This window comes from Rhinolophus sinicus, chromosome 17 (assembly GCF_057876585.1).
Source record: "Rhinolophus sinicus isolate RSI-liver-muscle chromosome 17, RSI-T2T, whole genome shotgun sequence".
In the NCBI taxonomy this organism is placed as follows: domain Eukaryota; kingdom Metazoa; phylum Chordata; class Mammalia; order Chiroptera; family Rhinolophidae; genus Rhinolophus; species Rhinolophus sinicus.
Window position 1 is genome coordinate 204,158,601 of NC_142517.1, and position 24,437 is coordinate 204,183,037.

The 24,437-nt window shown below is 39.2% G+C and overlaps 1 protein-coding gene across 10 annotated transcripts in view; it reads right to left on the minus strand.

The window, feature by feature from the left end:
* Positions 1-3,312: 3,312 nt before the first annotated feature.
* SPHKAP (SPHK1 interactor, AKAP domain containing) overlaps positions 3,313-24,437 on the minus strand; it is a 122,425-nt gene continuing 101,300 nt past the window's right edge. For 4 of the 10 annotated variants that reach the window (XM_074314442.2, XM_074314452.2, XM_019737394.3 and 1 more), the window contains 6 exons: positions 17,502-17,687; positions 17,136-17,162; positions 15,578-15,664; positions 13,323-13,375; positions 13,047-13,231; positions 3,313-5,596 (listed from right to left, as the gene is read on the minus strand). In XM_074314442.2, the coding sequence (XP_074170543.2) occupies positions 5,453-5,596; positions 13,047-13,231; positions 13,323-13,375; positions 15,578-15,664; positions 17,136-17,162; positions 17,502-17,687 (682 nt within the window). In that variant the 3' untranslated portion in view covers positions 3,313-5,452. The remainder of the gene's footprint in view (positions 5,597-13,046; positions 13,232-13,322; positions 13,376-15,577; positions 15,665-17,135; positions 17,163-17,501; positions 17,688-24,437) is intronic. The other 6 variants (XM_074314449.2, XM_019737395.3, XM_074314464.2 and 3 more) reach the window with 4 other exon arrangements.

A 24,437-nucleotide genomic window follows, 5' to 3' on the forward strand; every position in this document is an offset into this window, starting at 1 on the left:
AAATCGCACATAAGAGCTGGGCTATAAATGGAAGTGGATTGGCTGGGGGACTAAGTAATGGAAGTGACGGGAAACTATGGGATCTGACTTCATTTCACAATAGGGTCGCAAAAAGGAATTTGACAAAACACGGTTGGCCTAGTATATGAGGATATTTAAAAATGCCTCATGTTTTTGTTTGCCTCATGTAACTCAGAGTGTTTTGTAAACCATTTACTTTTGCAAGTTTACTGCCGGAAGCAGCCAGGAAAATGGTTGCCTGTTCAATTTTTGTTGGGGGGTAGGGTGAGTGTGGGAGAAGGGGAGCGAGGGAGAGGGAGAGAGGAAGAGAGAGAGAGAGAGAGAGAGAGAGAGAGAGAGAGAGAGAGAGAGAGAGATCCCTCTCTGTAACTCCTTCCCCTCAGTTTGGGCCAGTTTAAGTCCCACGTCCACCCCTGAACTGACAAGTGTTTCAGTGAGGGAAGGCTGGGCTGCGATGAGCTTACTCCAGCCTGCAGCCATCCCAGGCCCCAGTATAGAATCAGCTTCTCCTGCATCACGTGGAGGAGGGTGGATTCCCACATAAAATCAGGTAAGGAGGAGAGGGAAAAGGGGTGCTACTGATTAGGCCACCACAACTCTTCACTACACAGGGGACCAGCATATGTGATAATCATGTTTCTATCTTGGCAATGACCCATGTGGCCCTGGGCAGTGTTGACTAATGTCCTTTGGGCTACTCTGTGCCAAGGATCTTCTCCACTAATCATAGCCAGGGGGCATCACCCATGCCCAGATTGGAAAAGGACAGGTGTCATTTCCAGCATGTAACTGGTGACCAACAGGCCTGGGTGCTGTGGTCACTTCATCCTTCCTACCCTTCTTCTCATTGGTCTGCCTTAGGAAAGATACTTCTAACTCTCAGACCCATCAGGAGTCAAGCTTGGTATTGGTTACTTTGAAAAGCACCCTCTTTTAATCTTGTTTCTTGCTGCCTTCTAGAGTCAAGCTCTAAAACCAGAATTTAAAATTCATCTCCCAGTGTGTCTGTGATGTTCATTCTTTCCATGCTGAAAGTGTTTGGCACACACTTCCTCTGTGATCCATTGGATCAGCTCACTCTTTAGTTCACTGTTTAACTTTTATTTTGAGCAGATGAATGGCATGGTATTGCTGTTGAGGATGTTTAATACAATATGACATTGAAAAAGGTTAACTATAATATAACATCTTAAAAATGATTTAAAAGACATGAGAGAAGCCAAAAACATTTTTTTTGTGTGATTTAAGAAGAAATTTTATTGCAATTTTAAAGTTTTGGGAAACATTTTATAACTCGTATTCATCCAGATTATAAGATTGAGGATTTCTTTACATTTTGCAATAAAATGAAGTATTTACCTGAAGGCAGCTTATGTGAATAGTCTAGAAATATAATCTCCTAGCATGGGGTATTCTTAAATAGTTAACCCAGACTTCTAAATAGTCACCAGCTCCACTTTCCTTCCTTTCTCTCTTCTTTCCTCGCTCCTCCTTCCCTCTTTTATTCTCTCTCTCTCTCTCTCTCTCTCTCTCTCTGTCTCTCTCTTTGATGAGAACATGTTTTATGCAAAAATGCTTTTAAATTAGCATTCTTTTGAGTTAGAATCTGACACTTTTAACATGCTTTCGTCATAAATACATGAGTTTCTAGAGGGTGGGTTTGTTTTTTTAAGCAAACACGTATTGAGGACCCATTAGGTATGGAGATCGATTAGGCACAGAAGGAAGGTCTAGAAAGTGATAGACTATAAAAAAGACATGGGCTCTACTTCCTAGTGATAGAATCTAGAGCGGGATTATGAAAATGGCGTGGACAATCCCCTGGGAATGGTACCGGTCATCCCTGAATTCTGTGCATGTTCAGTTTTCCTCAGATTTTTAAAAGAGCTTATGCCACATACATTTAAGAATTGTAACTACATTTTTGTGTGCATCTCTGACGACTCTGAAACTTTTCCTCTTCTCTTTGTCCAGAATTATCTCTAGCCCTTGGCAATGGAGAAGCAAAGAAACACACAGAAGGCTTCTTTTAATCTTTATTTTCCTGAGACATTGAATTCCATACAAATGTTGCTTTGCTCAGCACATTGATATCACCTTTAGCCTTCACTCTGCCAAAGAGCAATTTATAGAATGCTCCAGTTGAAAGTCATCTCATAGACCAAGTGATCCACATACTTCGTTATATTAAAAAAGAAAACAAAATGTTGCAGAACATTTAGTAACGCAGGAGAGCACATGCGGTGGGGACTGTAAGTAACTGCTTTTTCTAGTACATCCCTGCACTTATTTTTAAAAAGAAGATCATAAAATGTCAAAAATGAAGGAAGAAAGAAATAACTGATCTAATTAAATGAGATATTGTTAGACGTGTGTGAGTTTCAAAAAAGGTTAAGATGTGGCCTACTGCCTTTCTCACTAAAAATAGTGCTAGGATAAAAATAATTGTCCTGTTGTTTCAAACAGTAGACCAGAGTAACCTTCACAAACGGCGCAAATGGGCACGTAAACGAACCCGTGTTTTGGCTGACTAGAGAACTCTTCTTTATGTGAGCATATTCCTGCCTTCTCATTAGTGAATAAAGTGTCCAGGAGTCTAAGTGCCTTATTTGCACAAATTCTAATAGTTTATTTCCTGAATTCAAAGAGCACTGATCCATTTACCTCTAAGTCTGATATGTGTAGCTCTAGTTTACTTGAGTCTCGGTCGGTTTATCCCCAGGCCTGAAGACTGCTTGTTTGTCTTGTGACTTTTTCTCCTGTCCCTTTAACTTACCGTAAAGGCTACATCCCATGGGTCTTGGGAGGGTGGGGGGAGAATGCCTGGTTTTCAGGTTCCTACTGGGATTCCCCAGATGAGGGGCTATGCCTCCCAGAGCCTCAAGCTCTGCCCCCTCAATGCGTTATTTAAAGCAGTTGTACCCAACCAGTGGCAGTTTTGCTCCCTGGGGGATGTTTGGCAATGTTGGGAGATATTTTCGGTTGTCATAGCTGGGAGGAAGTGGTTACTGGCATCTAGTGGGTAGAAGCCAGAGGGTTCCATGCACAGGGGAACCCTCTGCAACAAAGAATTATCCAGCCCCAAATGTCAGTAGTGCCAAGATTGAGAAATGCCAATTTACATGAGTATTATTGACCCTAACAAAGCTAATCAAAGAATGTTTGTTTATTAAAATCCAAAAGTGGGACAGAAAAACTTGTCTAAGGGGTATGTCTATCTTCATCCAATCACACTGTGACTATTTTTTCCATGAGGGGCTTAAAGCTCTTGGAGAAAAAAAGGACTAACAATTTGGCAACAAAAATTTATTGATTAGTTTGCAACATTAAGTACCACATACATAGCTTCATCACATGGTTACAAGTCAGTATTTGTGCTTTGTAGTATAAGTAAACATTCATTTGAGCACAACAAAAGTCTACACACAATGTTCGGGGATTGTTTATGAAATAAATAAACCCTTTTCCATTTAGTAGCACAAAGAGCTTTCAGCTTGAGATGATGGATACATTTTAAAATTTGACATTTGATTAATGTATCAAATTACACATATAACCTAAATTTGGATTATTTCTATAATAAATGCTAATGAGTACTGGATGGGTTCCTGGGGTGGTGGGGAGGGAAGTGTGGCTTATAAGGAAACGTTCTTGACATTTCAAGATATGGACAACACATAGTCCAGCATTGTTGGTGTTGGGCCTTGTTCACATTTAAAATTACTTCCCAATCTTTAAAAATAGTGTAAAAGCATAGTGTTTCAGGACATCTTTAATAAAGACTTTCTTTCATCAAGAAAAATGAAAGCCAGTGCAGCTCATTTAGTTGAAAGGAAAGACTTATTAGGGAGCAGTTAGATACTTTCATTTCTCGAAAGACTAAATCTCTGTTATTAACATTACTGAACATGTGGGGAGTCTCCCATCTGAAGTGTGAGCTGTCACTTCACACTGCTTGTTCTATTTTCTGTTGGTTTTTATTAGATCCTGTTAACAGTCCATTTTACAATTTGTTAACATATTCAACACTTCTGAGCACCTTCTAAAGCGCTGGTACTTTCAGGTATGTATCTTTTTAAAGCATTACTTGTATATGTCAAAAATTCCCTATCATATACAATTGAAAGCTGGCCACAAACTTCTATACAATTGGCATTTTAAGCCGAAGAAATTTTTTTTGTAAATACTAAATTAAAACCCAATTCAGAATCCAAACAACCAGAAGGTGCAACAAACTTTTCACGATACACTGCGTAACTTGCAGTTACTGTCTACAGACCTACACTCATCAGTTATCTTTAGAAACCTTATTAAAAACGAAAATGTAAAAAAAAAATACGTAAATGTGATAAGGTTTTCTTTTTACCAAGTTAAATGACAATATCTTTAAATCAAGATGAGTCTATGATGCTAACTGGTTATGTCAAATTCTGCATCCGTCATTATGAATGTCTTCAAGTAGCTGGTCTGCTATATGGGTCCCAACACATTTATAATGAAATCACTGAGCTCAAGTGTCAATATGGTGACTTAAGACAAAAATCTCTTCATATACTATAAACCTCTAAACTAGCTCAATATATTATTTAAGATAGCAATCTCTTCATAATTTACAATAAAAATAAAATGAAAGTTTATATTTTATATAATTTAATGCACAAGCGGATTTTATCTCAAAAGACAGCTTGCTTTTAGGGTATGAATTCTGTAATCATGTTAACCAAGTAATACAGAGATGGAAACAAGGCAGTCTTTGATCTTTCTCTCTCTCAGCTGAACACCAATACTTTTCCGCTTAGCTAGGAACCCAGACATTGTTGGGAAGATGTGGAATATTTATCAGTGGGTTGCACTGAATAAATAAAATCACTGCAGTAGAGGACATTGGTAATACTCTTGCATTTCTGTTAATACCCACTGATATTGACCTGAAAGTGGAAATCTTTTATATCAAAGTTCTGGAAATTTCTTATCCAAATCTTAAGTGTTCACCTGGGCTGATGGCCCCTTAATCTGCTCAAAAAAGTAAACATAAAGGTTACAGCATAATCTACAAAACTATTTTGACCAGTGAGTTTGTTTCCATTTGATTCACATAATTGGTGACATCACATATTTTATATTATTAAAAATATGCAAGAGCAGCTTTCCTAGAGTTTGGACCTAATTTGAGGCCCATTAAAGTTTCAGTTTTCCCAGCCATTCTAATACAAACTATTTTGAACTCACCTACTGGTTGTATTGACTTGTACAGATCAGTATTTTCCTTTCCCACAGATTTATTCCATGTGCCATAGACTTGAGCTGCAGATTATTTTTATAGCTCTGCTAATGTGATGCAATGTTTTGAGGAAGTTTAGAGCATTTAGAGCAAATCACTGTAATCTAAGCTGGAATAAAAGGAAGGAATACTCTGCAGGACATAGCTGCTTTATCCCAGTTCCAACAGCCAGTCAAAGAGACTCGGGGTCCCACCTTTCTGCTGCTCATGTATTTTGCAGTACTGAACCACGGCATGAAAGATATCCCCCACTTTCCAGGACTTTTGGTGAACCAGCCGCACGACATCTAGAAACTAAAGCAAAGCACAGAGTTAGGACTAATATATCACCGAGGATCCTCAGTCATCTCATACAATCGGTCTTCCAAAGCCAATGGCTCTTTGGGCTGTTTTTGAATATCTCTGGTGACATGGTACTATTTTTCAGGACAGTCTATTTTCTTCCTTGACAGGTCAGAGCATTAGAGATTTCTTTCCACTGAACTAGAATTTTCTTCACAGCAGTTGCCATTCATTGATTGTGAGAGACTAAATGGAATTCTTTCAAGAGTCTGAAATATCTTTTAGATATTTGAAGAGTTTCCTCAGCTCTGCTTTTCTCTGGATTAGACTTTCTCTGACCGGACTGTATTGTATGGCTCACAATCCCTTCTATGTGTATTGCAAATAATCTCTCATTTGGATGTGCATATTTAGGCCAAATAAATCAAGTGGTAAGCTTTTGGGTTAGGTCAGCAACTGTTTCCTCATTCCATCTTGAAAAGTCCCCTCCCCATCATCAAGAGAAGTTGGCTTTCCATTGTAACAGAAAAAGGAAAAACTGAGGAAACTGACCTAGATTAGTCACGCTGGTTATTACTACTAGCTTCTATAGGCCATAACTTAGAAAGTTTTAAAAAATTATTTATCTATGTTTTTCAGTTACTTTTGACATTCAACATTATTTTATATTAGTTTCAGGCAAACGGCATAATTTATGCGGTGATCCCAAATACTCTAGTACCAACTGCACAATACTTCGTTGTGGCAACGTGATGGCTCTATTCCCCATACTTTACGTCCTCATGACTATTTTGTAACTAGCAATTTGTATTTCTTACTCCCTTCACCTTTCTTTAGCCAGTTCCCCAAATCCCCTCCCCTCTGGCAACGCTCAGTTTGTTCTCTGTATCTGTGAGTCTGTTCACAGGAAGTTTTGACTGCAGGTGAACTGTGAGCTCAGCTGTTGGAAGATGGGGAAATCATTATAGATCATTCCCTTCATGAAACCTTGGGGGAAGCCCAGTGTGAAGGCCACTCACACTCCTTAAAGTAACAATTATTAAAGAGCTAACTGGAGGAAAACTTTCACACATGTGATCTCATTCGACTCTGTCAACCCCCTTGTGAAGTAGGCATTAACAGACGGAAAACTGAGGGCCTGCGAGATGAAAAGTTGGTAACAGGATGCATGGTTTTCTAGCCGTCCATATCCCAGTGCTGTTTCACCTTGCTGCATTTCCATGGTAGGAGAATTCAGCAGTAATATTTATTTGGATCACTGAGAGAAAAAGGCAGGCTGGGAATGTGCCATAGCTTATAAAGAAGAAAGACCTATGAAAAAGATGAGGGTTGTGGTTTAGTTACTATTTCTTCAATGTTTCCTCCTAGGATTTTTGGCTTTGATATTTTTGTGTTTGCTCAGATTTTTTTAAGATCAGCCAGAAATTGAAATGCTAATTTCTTTCTTTTTTTTCCCTTCTCTCCAGCTTGAATTTATTAATTCATTTCAATTACCGAGAAGTTGTCTTATAAAGAGCTACTATTAAATTAAGTTTCTTCTCCCAGCTGTGATGGCACCAACTGTTTCCACAGTTATAGAAATCAGTGCGTTATTGTACTCACTTGCCTTGTGTTGGCTTAATCAGAATAAAGCAATTTTCTTGGCTAGAAAATGAAACACTTAACTTTTAATGCATGGAAACGTAAACTTTATCTCAAAGAGTTTTAGGATGATATAAGAAAGGAGACAGATGAGAGGCTTATGGCAACTATGTTATAGACAGTAATCTCCCAGGGAAGGCAGCATCTTAACCATTTTTAAATATCTTGTGCCTGCACCTAATAGGTGCTCAATAAACATTTGCTGAGTGACAGAAGGAATGAACGACCTAATGTAAAGCGAATACATTCAAAATGATCAAGAAGAGTATTTGAAATATGGAGTGACATCCAGAATCATTGCGGATAAACCTTGCCTAAGCATTCATTCTTGAGTTTTATGCAATGCATTTGTGCGTATGTAATTAAAGAATAAATGTGCATATTTTAGGGCTGCTTACTCAATAATGTTCTATTGATAGAATGTGCCACAGAAAATGTTTGGAAGCCGTGGATCTAGGAAAAAGCTGAACAGAGCCTAGATTGGGGCAACAGCAGTGGGCAGGGAACAAAATAAAAGCTGATCATGGGGCATGTCTCCTATCGCCCAGTGACTGAGAGTGGGTGTTGTGGGGTTCGGATACCCAGGATTTTTGTTCACTGCTCTGTACAGTAGCAACGGAAGCTTAGCTCCATTCAGCTACACACAAGTCTCAATGATAGAATTTCGGGGACTATGAGTTGTCCAGGACGCCTCACAATTTGACCTGGCTTCCTGTCTATCAGATTCCTGAAATTTTAGAGAGCTTAATCCTATAGGTTAAGGCTTTGATTAAAATGCAAATGCCCTCAGATAAGGGGAACATTCCCAGCAGCTGCTAGTAAGTTATGAAGATGCATAAAAATAATGTTGTGAGCTGTTCCTTATGTTTTGGTGTGGATAAGCGATCCGAGGCAGATTGATAAAAACATGAGGCATCAGAGAAAAGGGGAGAAAGGCTAGGATGTCTTTGCATGATTTGATTAATCAGACTTTCCTAGCTCTTACTGAAAGTCTAGAAAGAAGGTGTTCTTGGTGCAGAAGGTGTGAACATCAAGTTTCTGAGGTTCCACTGAGAGAGGCTCATAAGTTGTTGACTTCTCTTCAAGATTTCCCTCAACAGTCACCAATGGTTTTAGGCCAGACACATCCCTTGATACAGTCAATAGAAAGTACACAGAAATAAAATTAGCCTTAGCTCCTTTCTTTTTTCTTTCTGTAAATCCTGGTTCACTGGACCACCATTTTGTTCCCAACTTTCATTTCTGAGTCGTTGCTCTAAAAGCAAATCAAAGCTCAAGGGCAGATGCCAATATTTGCCAAACCCTTCCCAGAAGGCTCTCTGCCTCAGATCTTTCTTGAAGTCCAATATCAGCTTCTTTCCCTTTCTCTGGGACCTGCTGAAGGAGAGTCTTCCAATGTGGTGAAAGTCACAGGATGTCACTGACGGGCCCATGGTTGTCAAAATGCCCCACCAGCGAGGCCAAGCTGCCAGTAGTTTGTAGAATGGTCACAGGCTAGACTCTGTCTCATGATTTCTAAATCCAGGCTGATATCCCAATAATAAAGCTTTTAAAAATAATCTGGTCCCACTAAATATAGCCTGTTCTGATGCCAGTGATGATTTAATCTCAGACATCGAAACCTTGAAACATCTGCGGGGCTGACAAACAGGAAGGTCATACACTTTCTTTTCTTCATTTACAAACATTTCTAGATAAAAATGAAGCTAAGATTGTGAAGAAGCCAGAAAAAGACATTCAAAGCTCATTACCATAGCCTTTCAAAACCACATTCTAAACAGCAGCTGGTCCTAGATCTTTCATTGTACCTGCCCATGTTATTGCCTTGGTAATTTCATTATGAGCTTTCGTATGTCAGGGATCTGGGTTTTTCTTTCCAAGTCATTGAAAAATAAAAGTCAACATCTTTCATTGCCTGCCATTTCAGAATCAATAATCATTAGATTCCCTTTGTATATGTCATTGTTGGCATTTCCTTGAGCAAATGTTTTGTCTTAGGAAACTGGAAGAATATACATCCTGTGATAGTAAATCATTGATAGATTCCTTTGAAGAAAAGTGTCTTTTATATTCTCAGGTACATTTACTAAATTAGATTAATTGTTTACCAAATCATATGGAGGAATCTATGGGAGCTGTTTCAGGCTGTGAGGTTTTGGGGAAACATTCAACATAGATTTCTGAAGGCAGCTACCTTCCTTTGCTCCAAGGCAGAACACCATTTAACTTAAGCACAAATGAGCTGGTTTTCACATTGCTCCTGCAGTTGTGGCCTGCAGAACTTTGGCTGCACCCTGGAACCACCAGGGAGGGGTCTTGAGAAAACCCTAATGCCTGGGTTTCAACACAAGAAGAGATTCTGATTTAATTGGCATGGATAACTACAAAAGCTGCCCAGGCGATTCTAGAACACATTGAGTTTGAGAACAATGACTAAAGGGTTCTGTTCAAGACAATGTCTTATGTTTACAAATGAAGAGACTTAGTATCTCCATTATAGACTGAATGTTGGTGTTCCCTCAAAATTCACACGTTGAAGCCCTAAGCCCCAGGATGATAGCACTGGGTGGTGGGGCCTTTGGGAGAAAAATAGGTGTAGATGAGGTTGTGAGGCTGGGGCTCCCCTGGGGAGTTTATGTTCTTATAAGACAAAGAAGAGACATGAGAGTGCTCCCTCTGCCGTGTGAGGACACATTGGGGAGAAAGGTCCTCACCAAGAACTACTGCTGACATATTGTTCTTGCATGTCTAGCATCCAGAACTGCGAGAAATAGAAGTTTGTTGTGTAAGTCACTCAATCCATGGTATGTTGTTACATCAGCCTAAACTGGCTAAGACAGTATCTGATTCTTCCTTATGTTTCCTTCTCTTGCTGTGTACTCTTCAAAACCGAGACTTTAAGGGTAGTGCTTTTGAAACAGTTAGCTTCACCGTCAATACCATTGCTATTTTCTCTCTTATTCTCTTTCCACAACTTTGCATGTGGAAAGGAATAAGAGATTAGGGGTGAGGCTACTTTTTTTCTGACCCCCACTTTCTTTGGAAGGTCATCAGACATCTGTCCCTCTCTTTCCTCTGTTCTATGCGCTGTTTCCAAGAAAAGGAAGGCATTCTCAAGGCAGGCTTAAAAATGAGAAAGGCTCCTGGTCTGTTGTGAGGCCAGTCAGCAGCCCACTCGAGCTCACGGAGGCCCACTGAATTTAAACAGAAGAAAAAGATCTGGAGAACAGTGAGGCTTTAGATCCCAAAAGCAGGACAGTTAGCCAACAGGTGCCTTTAAAAAAAAACCCAGTTGCTTTCATGATTCTTTTTTTCTGTCTTGAATTGAGTAGATTAAATTTAACTGATGTTGAGGTCATTGTGAATTAAATTTATAAACTGTTTTAGAGCATCAGGCATCAGTCTTCTCAGTAATCTTTGTCTTGCAATTTAGCATGTTTAAAAGCCGCCTCAAATTCTACCTCTCCTTCAGGATATTTCTCATGGAAGGAGGTCTCAAACTTTACTGTTCATCAGAATCACTGCACTTGAGGGAAGTTGTAAGAAAAGGAATATTTCTGGGCCTGTTCCTAGCAAGAGCCCTAGGAATATGAATGGTAAATAGATGTCTCAGGTGATTCTGTGTATTTGGTTCATGGTCACAGTGTAAGACATACCATTTCAGTGTGTTTCTCATCCCCCCTTGTCCAGAATAAGTTCCCATCATATTACAAGGCTGTTCTCTTGATTCCTGTTTTCCCTATTTTGGGTCCTTCCTGAACTAGAATGTAAACTCCAAGAGGGTGGGGAATTTTGTCTCTCTTGTTCTCTGTATCCGCAGCACCTAAAACAGTACCAGGTATGCTTTACATGCTCAATAAAATGCTTAATGAATATTCTGAATGTGCGAATTTTAAACAGACTTAGCATTTTAATAAATGAACAAAACACAATGAATGAAAGAGAAAGCTTGAAAATGAAGGTGTCATTCTCGAAGAAGAGAGTGTCTGGGTGCCAAAAATGAGGCACCCAGAATGTTTGGAATTTGCCTTTTGAGTTGAAGCAGGGCTGGAATTTGATTTAAGCTGACTTTAAGTGCCCGGCAACTCCAAGGTCAATGGTGGGGAAGATGAGCTGCTTCAGTATTCCTTCTTGATGTCCTCTACCCCTTTAGCTCATGCCTGTATTTTCACCAGGAAGGGGCATTAATAAAGGAGTTTGGGAACACCATAAAGGAGACATGTTGGCTAAATTAATGTATCCCCCCAAAATTCAGAATTCACTCAAATAGAGACTCAGGGTATATATCTGTGAATGGTGTTTAATACTCGAGTGATGGTGGGAAAATGACATTTCTGAACTTGATAGAGATGTTTCTTTACAACCTTCTCAAAGCTGATGAGGAGTAATGAGACATCACACTCTTGTGTGACATAGCCTCCTGGGTGGGAAGCCACAATAGCTCTTCCATAACTTAAAGATGGCCACTTAACTACCTGACTAATTAAAAAACAATCAGAATGTGGTCTCCAAATGCACTACTGAGAAAAGACAGGATGTCAAAATTTTACTTATTTAACCAACTTAACTAATAGCTTTATTTATCCAGTTCTGTCACAAACAGTGCATATTTATGGACTCGCCACTATGTGCAGAGAACATTAACTGACTCTAAAGGAAAAAAAACTAGAAGATTTAGTCCTCAAAATTATATTACTTGGAAGTAAGGTCCTTGAGCTGATGCTAAATTAAATGAATTGAAACATCATTTAATGTTTTTTTCTTGATAACACTAGTGGAACATTTATTTTCTCAGAAAATTAGTTATGAGCAAAGACAGGCATTGTCTTTGAGAACTGAAAAATTAGTGGGGATAAATAAATACCAAGTCAGGGCATGATTTACAAAATCAAGGTGTTAGTGACACACCCCTTATTCTTTCACTTGATGGGGATTTATGAGACATTTATTCACATAGACCATTATGTTGCTTCTTCAAGATGGTGGATTATATAAAAATCTATTAAGAGGCCGTCTGAAAATGCAGTATGCAACGTTCTGCAGATAAAGTTGGAAAACAACCTGTCTTTCATTTTTTCAGGAATCTAAGAATGTACTTTCTCTGGAATGTTCTTGTTCTGTTCCCCACAGCAAAGAGGGGTCAAATGCAGAGTGCCCTTTCACTCCATCCTTTGCACCGGGCAGGCCGGGTGGTAAGACAGAAGGAGAATTTGTCAAATAGTGAGCCAGTAATCACCCTGCACACAAATCTAGTACCTCGATTCAGATGGTGGAGAACGGTAGGCAGTCATGGGCAGGATGTTGTCTAAGGGCGGAGAATGATAAGGAGAAAGTTGGCCTCATGCAAGTCTGCTTGGTAGGGAATTGAAAATGCCTTCTCTTTGATGCAATGCCACAATCTGTTTGAAACATCAATGTGGCCTCACTTTGGTTTCTGGTATATAGATCAAGCCTTTCCTTTTACCTTTTATTTAAATGAGTGTTATAAAGAGATTTGTTTCAGAGCAAGGAAACATAATATATAACATAATATATATATATATATATATATATATATATATATATATATATATATATATCAGACTATTTAAAAAAGTTCCCGTCTCCCTGATTTACTTTCTCATCGTCACCAACTAGCTGAGACAAAGAAACAGTAATCATGACTATATTTCTACAGGTGGAAGTTGTCAAAGTTCTAGTTAGAACTTGAAGGTGAAAAGTAAAGAACAAATAATTCAAATGGGTTAACTGGGCATTTACTGAGTTTCCAGCAGTGATAAAAACACAAGCTTGGTTGATATCCAAACAGGGAACATGATACCTTTTCGATTCTGTTTTCCTGAGATTTCTTAAAGTAGATGGTAGGGATGCCGAGTTCAGAGGCAGCTATCCACTGCAGAGTGGCTCGAAGCTCAGCATCAGGACACTCTGGCTCCAGGTCAAAGTTGATCACCAGCAGACTGCCCTGGCGGCTGGCTGCTCCCACTGGCACTCCAGAGACCAATTCTGAACACAGACACAACCACACAGCCTTACGATGCTTTCCACAGGGAGACACAGACAAATTGTATGTCAAAGTTATGGGAACGTGGCTTACCCTCAATGTTTTCTGACTGTCCTTTAAGAATCTCCTTTTCTTCTACTAATTCACTTTGGGAGAAAACAACAGTATATGGTTGGTAATATTTAGGAAGTGTAAGCTGTAAATGGAAGATGAAGTGATGGGTTTTATTGATCTAAAAGCTTCTTGAGTTTATTCTATATTTATCGATTTTATAGAGTGAAGTAATACTAGGGAAATACCAAATTGACTATTAGTGTAGAACTATAGGTTCTTCAATAAATATTCTGCCCCTAAGAAATAAAAAAGGCCAGATAAACTGTATGTTTTTAGTTGGGATAATGAGTGTGGGAGACACTGAGAGAGGCATTCTTCTGTTCTTCTCCTTTCCATAAACCTTCAAGGTTTGAACAGTCAAGGAGAGATTATGTACGTAACGAGTTCTCATTTCAGGATTTATCCTTCTTCTGTATTTTGCTCATCATTTAAAGAACCATGTTTCCATTTTGACACAATGATTTTTTCCCCTCTATACTATGATAGCAACGTAAATTTGCATTTTAGCCTAGGAAAATCCTTTTTCGACCCATATGTGGTTCTTTGATCTGAAGTAAGAAAAAGACAATCCATGAACTGCAGAATTTAAATTGTACAACAAAATATCTGAATTAGTTGAAATTTTTCTTTTTCTTTCCTATTATTGGGAGGATGTGGTAGGCTGGAGGTGGTTTAGAAGTAGAGACTCATAACTGAAGTAAATATTTCATTAAGTTTGGTAATGTTTTCAGTGTTTGAGGTGTTTTCTTATGGTGAGTACTTATTTGGGAGCCTTGAATATAGTGGGAGAACTCAGCAAAAGCTTCCACAAGGAGAAAATATGTCCCAACAGCTGAAAGGAAGTGACCATTTGAGGAAGCCTGTGGTTGTCCTATATTTTTGTCCTGTCTAAAAATTAAAGTACAGGGGCTCTTAAAAATGCATATTATTATGAGAAAAGATTCTCCCTTATATTTTATGTTACTGTTATTAGGAATAAAACGGAATTTATTCCTTGAGAGAGGATAGTCCTTTTACCACACATACCTAATAATTATATTGAAGAATAGAAACTTTCCTAAGGGTCTAGATTTTCTGTTAGATCTCTATGCGAGCGACGTAAGTGAAATGACATGTGGTATGTACAGTTTCTGCCATTATAATGCTGTACAATCCTGCTATGGCTCGTGGCGTTGGTTTCCCCAGAATTCATATCGTCTGTGGGGTCATAGGCTCACACCACGGAGGCTTTCTCCATGGAGAAAGACGGAAAAAGTAGCTGCACAAATGTTTCCTGAAGCAGAAAAAGGAATTTGTCCCAAAGTAGTTTTTCTATGTGTTTTGGCTTTGGATATTCCTTTTAAAAAACAAAATAAATACCCCCAAGATAATGTGTATGTTCATCTCTACTTGTGAATAATGGCCTTGTGCAACAGGAAAGTATTCCTGCCACCTCCAGTCACTAAGGAGTACTCCCACAGGCAGGATACCTGATCACATAGTGAGCAGAAATGCTTTATCAATGAAGAATAATTGAGGAAATAGGTCAGGGAGCCAATTTTGTCTTATACTTCATTTTCATTTTTCTGAAATTATAGAAATCTCCAAATAACCAGCTAAATCATAGGTCAAAAAATTGATTCGTTTAATTTTCCGGAAGAATTGCAAATTCTGATGCAGTCCTGACCTTGGGTTGCTCTCCCTTTCTGCACCGTATTTCATGTCATACCTATAGTGCTTTTCTAAGTGCTTTTCCCCCCTTGCTCTTTTAGAAGGTTCTTGTATTGCAGGGAGCAGAGCTACTGTGTGGGGATGACATCCCTTGATCGTGGCACGATTGGTGTTAGACACATTTAGTAGTGATAATTCCAGGTGTCTGCAAGTAAAGGAAAAGCCATTCACACTCTCGTCTATTGGACAATGGTCTTCGCTGGCTGGCAGGGTCCAGTGCACATGGATTTTTGTTTCTCTGTGTCCAACTAGGTAAAATTACATATACTTCTGATTACATGGATAAGCTTTATCGAACATGACTGCGTCGTAGGGGGCAGATTTGAAATCCAGAAAGCAGGTGGTGGCAGGCTATTCTAGGCCTGAGTCCTTGCTCCAGTGACATGGAACCACACATGCCGGGACCCATGGCCGTACAGACATGATGAAATCAGTGGCTGGGCACAGCCTGGATGACCACAATGGATTGCCCGATGGAAGTGGAGGGGCAGGCTCACAATCACTGCACCTCGGTGGCTACTTACTTAATCATGGGAGAAGCTGGCATGCTTTCCTGATAAATGTCCAGGTCCGTAATGCCAAGACTGCTAGTGGCACTACTGTTGCCATTGCTGACAAAGCAAAAGTTTACACATTAATGCCAGTCTCCACCACCTGGCCACACCTCTGACACTGACAGTCCACTGTTCTCGGGGCTCCTTCCTTCAGTCCCCAGAAGAATATTACTTTGTGTCTAGGACTCCTGACTCGATATTTACGTCTGACCAAATTAGGGGAAAACACAATGAAAGACATTGTTTGGCTCAAGCCAATCACCATCATCATTATCATCAATGATGTTTTCTGATTTCTGCAGTGGTGTCACACTTGATAGATCACACCTAGTGCGTGACAATCAGCATGACTTCTTTCTTCCTCTAATTAGAGTGGGGATGTTCACCTAGCAGCAAAAGACGCCTTGGGCTATACCCACTGAAACTTCTGAGAATGAGATACTGGAATGCTTATCTACCTGCTTTTGACAGAAACCTGTGAGTAGATGCATGTTTTCCCTTTGCCATTCAGGGGATTTTTCTGAGGGACATTCCATAGAATATGCACCTGGCTCATTGTTTTCTTACAGAACTACACGATTCACAGGTACAAAGTTAGGGAATGCCAAAATTTTATAGCTCCTTTATTTTAAAATCTTTGAGAAGGAGCAATATCTGCTACATTGTGTATCATGGAGAAGGAGGACTCACGTCTTGCATCAGTGTCATAGGTTACACAATAAACATACAATCTAGTTACCAGCCTGAAACTTACTCATTGAAACTCTGTGGAGTTGAGCTAATTTTTAGGCTCTGTCTGTACTTGCAAAATGGAATACATCCAATTTCACCAAACCCAGTGAATTTCCTCACACTTTCTCTGTTTTCCAGTGATGTCTCTTCTAAGTAAGGTTTCGGAAGGGTGAGAGCTGGTGTGTCGTAAGGAGACCGTCATCCCTTAGGAGTACCATGAGTAACCAACTAGCTCCCTCCATTTCAAATTCCTGTCTTGGGTTTCGTGTCTGTTACCGAATATATTACTGATTGAAATCTGATGACTCTACATTGCACTAGAAGTATAATAGTTGACCCTATAAACTTCTATTACATCCAAAGATTCAAATTTTCTTTGCTTTTTGTCTCTACATTGTAACATTTCTCACCAGTTTTTGAACTTTTAGGCAAGTTGTTTAACATTGTGAAAATTTCCTAAGTCTAAACAGACTGAAGTGCCAGAAACAAAATTTTGAAGGAGTCACACACCCAGATGCATTCGACTCCCATTTGTCAACTGGCCTCTCTGGAAAGTCTGCGGACTTGTTGGCCCAGTATCAAATTAGACCATGAGCAGAAATGTGGAAATTCTTTTCATTTTTACCTCATAGAGGGACAGTTTTTAGTTTATATCTCCTGACTGTCTGGGGTCCAATCAAATCTGACCTCCCATTAATTCCTCTCTAGCTTTTCCAGAGCAACAATACAGAGGGCAGGGGAGAGAAAGGGGAGGAACGTCAGGCCAAACAACACAACACAGTGTGGAAACACTTGCCTCATGTAAACCCAGCCTGGGTTGCATCTGAAATACAAATGAACCAGAAAGAAAGTATCAAACACACCAGGTGTAATAGCAGCTCTTATTAAAAAATTCACAGTTGTCATCATTGAACGCATTAGCTTGGGCTTACAGAGCAGGGAACACAGCTGACTCTAAACCTTGGCCAAGGTAACTGAAGCCACAATTGGATAGTAAGGCACCTCTGAGCAAAAATCTTGACAGGCAGGCACCTTGACCTAGTGGGAGATTGCCTTTCTTGAACTCCCTCTTAGGGACCCTTTGCAGAGAGCCATTTAAAATGCATTTCTGGTACATGTGTTGAGACCTGTTTCCCTGGGAAGACGAGTGAAGAGCAGGTACCTCATGGATCGCTCACTGAGCTGCAGAAAACTACTGGTGTCATCTGGGTTGTCGTCCTCATTGGCGAGCTGGGACCAGCTATCTGTGCTCTCCCCACTGCTGCCGGGAGGGTTGGGGACCTCATCAGTGGCTCTGTCTTCTGTCGAGACTTCAGCCTCTGGTACATCTCTGGCATCCAGGCTGTCACTGTAGACGGTAACACGTTATTACCAAGTGTGGAAGCGCAAGACTGAACTTGTCACAGGGACCTTGCAGGCTGCTCTGCTGAGCATGAATCAGCCATAGTGAGTGGGAGGCCCTTCAACCAGGTGGAATCTGTCTTTTAGGCTAACACTTCTGCTCGTGCCCTAGGTCCCACTTTGCCTTTTCAGCCTTACTCTCCGTCAGCTTTCACATCTCTTTATTTGCTCTCTTTCTGCAGACTCCCTCTATTTATCGCAAAGATATATTGAAGCACCCTGGCCTGCATATATAAGAATTATTGAGGGGCAGTGGTATTTAAAACGAAGATACCCAGAGCATCCTCCTGAGAGATGATGGTTCAGTGGTTCCACAGGGAGGCCCAGAAACCTGCATTTTTATACAACTACCCCCCAGTGATTCTAATGCGTGTGGTATGTGCGCCATCCTGGGAAAAAATTCCCACCCCAGTCCTGGTGGTTTCGCCTAGAAATGCCTCTAAACAAGTTTGCACTTGCAGACACCTTTTTACACCATCCTTTCCCTTTGGGACTTCTGATTTATACTAGCACCCCTTTTCTAGATTAATGCTTTCTAGATCAAGTAGCTCTCCAAAGCATTTAGCCCTTGATCTGACTGGCTTTTCTCCTTCAAGCCTTTCCTCCCTGGCCTCCCCTGAATTTCTGCCTCTCTGGACACTTTTAGCCTGGAACTTGGTTATCTGTTTTTCCTGTAAGTGTTGCTACAGCCAACTCTGACTGTTCACTGCCCTCCTTTTCAGTCTGTCTTTAAGCAAACTCATCTCCTCTCCTGCCTGTTGAAATCACTTCCAAGTTTGAACTCTAGCCAGGGCCTCTCTTCTTGGTTCTGAGGCTCTTTTTTCAGCTGGTCTTCTGAACATATTCAATCTGTCTCATTAACATCTCAAAATCAATGTATCTGGGACAAATTCCAATTGCCCTCCCATCCTCTTTCTGTGTTTCTTATTTTCGTTGATTTTTCTGAGTGTCTGGGCTTAAAATCTTGCAGTCTTCTGATTTCTCTTTACATTCAATTATTTGCTGTGTTCTTTCAGTCCCAGCTCTAAATAATCTCTCACACATACTTAATCTCTGTCTCTACGGGCATGAAATTATCTTAATTTAGGTCCTCCTAAATTGCTAGAATTTTAGATTTGGAAGGAACCTCAAAAGTTTCCCGTGGATTAGGATTGATCCAAGATTGCAATGAAGGTTGGTACCAGATATTAGACCTCGCGTTTTGAGACTTGTGGGCATTTCCCCCACTGTTACTCCTTGGCTCGACTGTGCGGTGTCAGCCTAACAGTTGAGCCCAACTCTCCCTCCTCTCTCCAAATCTTCTTCACGCTGCCACATTAATGTCCCCAAAGCCATCGTTGACTGTTCTTGTCAAACACCTCCAAGGCTTCCCTGAAGCTAACCTCTGTCCTTCATGGCCTTCTCTGCCTGTCCAGTTTTATCTGCCTCCACTCTAGTCATTCCTCAGCAAACAAAACCATCTGTTGTTTCTCCAACGGGCCAGGGATTTCCTGCCTCTTCATCTTTGCCCAGTTGATTCCTCTGACCAAATGCTGGTCAGCGACCAGGCCCCTTTGAGCTCCACTCCTGCTGTCCATTCTGCACATTCCAGGTCTACCACCTGTCAGCTCTCCAACTTGGACAAGTCAATAAACCTCTCTAAGAAAAATAATAATACCCATGTCCCAAGGGTGTTTGGAAGATATAAAGTAGAAAATAAAGATCATTTACTGCATTTAGCTTAGTGGCTGGATCCCCGCTCCTAAGATTCCTTCTCACAGCACGCTAGAAAGGCGCAGTGTGGAGGCGTGGCTGTTTCTAGCACGATGTGGTGCCAACTTGGGGTGACGAGAGAGCTTTAATAAGCTAGATTTTCCTTTCAGAAATGTTGATATTCTTCCAAATTGAGCAGGGAGAAAGGAAAAAATGGATGCAGCCTAGACATTTAGTGAATTTAGTTAAATTCAAATGAAAGAAAAGCTCATTAATGACAGATGGAAACAATATATTAATACATATTTCCAAAAAAAGTGGAAATAAGCCAAGTACTGAGCACAAAGGAGAGGGCTCCAACATCATTTGTTTAGTTAAAAAGTAATTTCCTGGATTAATTTCTTACTAAATTAGGAGCTTATGTCATTAGAAAAATTTATTCCAGTGTATTTCTTACTAAAGCACAATTACATCTCAGTGATTGGCAGTGAACATCCAGGTTAAAAATGAATCTGTCAGTATATTTTATTTTATCTCACTTTCATGCTCTATTTACATTAAATCTCATATTCCATGTTACATAGCTGGGGAACTCGGAATGAATAATGATAATCACAAACCCTAGTTTTCTTTTTCTTTTGAAATGCATAGCTTTGCATGTTTATTTATGAATAATGCACAGATGTGTTATGCAGATATATGTACATGGCTTTTTTCCATTTCTGATCTTACAGTTCACACACAGAGCTTTAGAAGACCATATTTGATAAAATATCAGATTAAATTTTAGAATTTCTGAGTTGGCAGGGACCCCAGTAATCATCTAGCCCAGTGTTCCTCTAACTTTATTTATTAGAAAACTACTGTCATGACGTTTGCCATATCTGTATTCCTCCTGTATCATAAGAATAATAACACTTCTTTAAATCAGTTTAATTTATATAACCTAAATATGTTTATTTGGAAAATAAATTTTGAGTCATTACTATAAACGGAAAAAAGGAATCACTTGCCATAGGTAGGAGGTAACAATAAAAATAAATACAGAGCTAGAGTAAAAGCCCTCTTTCCAATAGGTCATGCAGTAGCTGGTTTACTGTAAAAAGTTAATTGAATGGGGAAATCATGACAATAAAACATGACACATTTAAAATATTTTAGTTCAACTTTAAATGCATAAACATGCACTTACTCATTAAACTTTAGACTAAAAAGATTTTGGTTTCCTCGATTTTCTCTATTCTATTTTTGTAATCACGGATTCCTGCTCTCATTTTTATTATTTTCTTCCTATGTTACTTTGGGTTTAATTTGATCATCCTTTGTTTTTTTAAGCTTCTTAAGGTGGAAGTTTAGATCATTGATGATAAATCATTTTTTAAATAGAAACACTTAAAGGTGTTAATTTCTTTCCCCAAGTGCTGCTTTAGTTGCATCCCACACATTTTGATATGTTGTGTTTTCGTTTTCGTTGAATTCAAAAGTTATTCTAATTTCCCTTGTGACTTATTGTTTGACCAATGGATAATATATTTATTTATTTTTTTGCCCTTTTAATTTTTTAAATTAGTTTCAGGTGCACAAAACAATGTGCTACTTAGACATTTATCATTTATATCCCTCACACAGTGATAACCCCCCTCCCCCCATCCACTACCCCTCTGACATGACACACAACCATTGCATTTCCACTGTCTCTATTCCTAATGCTGTACTCCGCTTCTTATAAATATAAATATAAATATAAATATAAATATAAATATAAATATAAATATAAATATAAATATAAATATAAATATAAATATAAATATAAATATAAATATAAATATGTGTGTGTATATATATATACATATATATAAATATAAATATAAATATAAATATATATATATATATATATATATATATAATTGTAGTTGACATTACCAATGGATAATTTAGAAGTGTGTTTTTGATTTCCAAAGAGTTTTGGGGATTTCCCAGACGTCATTTTGTTATTGATTCTTAATTTAATTCCATTGTGATCAGAGAACATATTCTATATGATTTCATATTTTAAAAAAGATTTTTATTAACAATATTGCTAACATACAATATTAATTAGTTTCAGGATACACCATAGTTATTCAATATTTATAGACCTAAAGAAGTGATCACCATAAGTTCAGCAACCATCTGACATTACCACACTATCACAATATTATTGACTATATTCCCCATGCTGTACACTACATCCCTATTACTTACTTGTTTATACCTGAAAATTTGGATGCTTATTCTCCTTCACCTTTTCCCCCCTTTTAAAATTTTTTAATTACAGTTGAAATTTAATATTATTATTTTATATTAATTTCAGGTGTACAGCATAGTGGTTAGACATTTATATAATTTAAGAAGTGATCCCTCTGACTAGTCTAGTACCCACCTGGTACTATATATAGTTATTACCATATCATTGACTATATTCCCTATGCTTTATGTTATATGCCCATGACTGTTTTATACTACCAATTTGTACTTCTTAATCCCTTCACCTTTTTCAACAGGCCTCCAAAACCCTCCCATCCATCACCCTAACATATCTAGTACCCATCTGACACCATACATAGTTATTATAGTATTATTGACTATATTCCTTATGCTATACCCTACACCCCCCATAACTAGTTTGTAACAACCAATTTGTACTTCTTAATCCCTACCTCTTTTTCACCCACAACCCCGCTTCCTCTGGAAACCATCAAAATGTTTTCTGTATCTATGAGTCTGTGTCTGTTTTGGTTTTGTTTTGTTGTTTATTTTGTTCTTTAGATTTCCTATATGAGTGAAATCACATTGCATCTGGCTTTGTCTGTTTGACATACTCCACTCAGCACAATACATTCCAGGTCCATCTATGCTGTCCCAGATGGCAAGAACCAATTCCCTTCCATGGCAGAGCAATATTCCATTGTATATGAGGTACCACCTCCTCTTTACCCATTCTTCCATCAACAGACACGCAGGCTGCCTTCACATCTTGGCCATTGTAAACACTATAATGAACACATGAATGCACATATCCCCTCAAAGTAGCATTTTGGGTTTCTTTGGATAAATACCCAAAAGTGGGATTACTGGGTTCTTCTTTGTCTCTTGTTATAGCCTTTGTTTTAAAGTCTATTTGGTATAAGTATTGCAACCCCAGCTTTTTTGTGTTTCTTTTTGTTTCCATTTTCATCAAATAAGTTTTTCCATTCTTTAATTTTCCATCTATGTGTGTTTTTGATCTGAAATGATTCTTTTGGGGGCAACATATATAAGGGTTTTGTTTTCTCACCCATTCAGTCCTTCTATGTCTTTTGATTGGAGCATTGAATCCATTTACACTGAAAGTAATTGTTGATAGATATGTACCTATTGCCATTTTATTATTCATACTTTTGATTTCTCTTTCATCTTAAAGAAGTCCCTCTAACGTACCGTGTAATACTGGTTTGGTGGTGATGAACTCCTTTAGCTTTTTCTTGTCTAGGAAGCTCTTTATCTACCCTTTGATTATAAGTGATAGCCTTGCTGGGTAAATTACGCTTGGTTATAGGTCCTTGCTTTTTGTCACATTGAATATTTTATGCCAATCCTTTCTGGCCTGCAAAGTTTCTATTGAGAAATCAGCTGACAATCTTGTGGGGTCTCCCTTATAAGTGACTTGTTGCCTTTCTTTTGCTGCTTTTAGGATTCTCTCTTTGTCTTTAACCTTTGCCATTTTAATTATAATGTGTCTTGGTGTGGACCTGTTTGGGTTCATCTTGCTTGGGACTCTCTGCACTTCCTGGACTTGTATGTCTATTTCCTTCACCAGGTTAGGAAAGTTTTCAGTCATTATTTCTTCAAATAGGTTTTCAATCCCTTGTTTTCTCTCTTCTCCTTCTAGTACCGCTATGATACAAATGCTGTTACATTTATTGTAGTCCCAGATGCCTCTTAAACTATCCTCATTTTTTTGGATTTTTTTTTTCTTTTTGCTGTTCTAATTTGGGTGTTTTCTGCTACCTTGTCTCCCAAATCACTGACTTGATTTTCTGCATCATCTAATCTGTTAGTGCATTCTTCATTTCAGTTATTGTATCTTCACTTCTGACTGGTTCTTATTTATGGTTTCTATTTCCTTTTTTATGCTTGCTATCTCTTCGTTGAAGTTCTCACTGAATTCCTTAAGCATCCTTCCAATCATTGTCTTGAGCTCTGTATCTGGTAGGTTGTTTGCCCCCACTTTGTTTAATTCTTTTTCTGGAGTTTTCTGCTGTTCTTTTATTTGGGATCTATTTCTTTGTTTCCTCATTTTGGCTGCCTCTCTGTGTTTGTTTCTACGTGTCTATACTGAGCCTGGAGCAACTCAGTAAAAGCCTCAGAGCACACCATGGCCATCTACTGCCCACATGGGTCCTGCAGACTCCAATAGTTTTTCAAGAAAGAATGCAATTCGGGTGGGCCAGCTGCTCTTGGAGAAAGTGCTTAAGGTGTTGGGCAAGTTGAGTGGGGCGGGGTCCCAATGAGTCAGCAAAGTGGAGCAGCAGAGCTCACCAGGCAAATGAGATTCAGATTTGGCCTGTGGGGATGAGCTAAACACAGAAAAGATGGTATCCATCTGCTGACTGCATGGGAGGAGGCCTCCTCGCAGGGAAAATGGCAATTGTCCTCCAGACCTCACCTCAGTCTGCCCCCTATATGCCTCTGATGCCTCCAGAATTATTGTTCCTTTGCTGGAGCCGAAAGTGAGTGCCTGGGAGTGAACAGTCTGTGTGCAGGTAGTTGAAGAGAATTTCTCGTTTTCCCGCAGCATTCCAGCCCACCTGGATGGTTTTTCACAGCCAGATCTTGTGTGGGTTTCTTTTCCTGGTACCAGTACTCTGGGCTGAGGAGGCCAGTCTGGGGTTGGGGTCTCTCACTCCTCCAAGGGAAATCCCCATGGCTGAGATATCCCTCCTGGTTCTCAACCACCACACAGAGGTTTGGAGCCAGCCTGTTT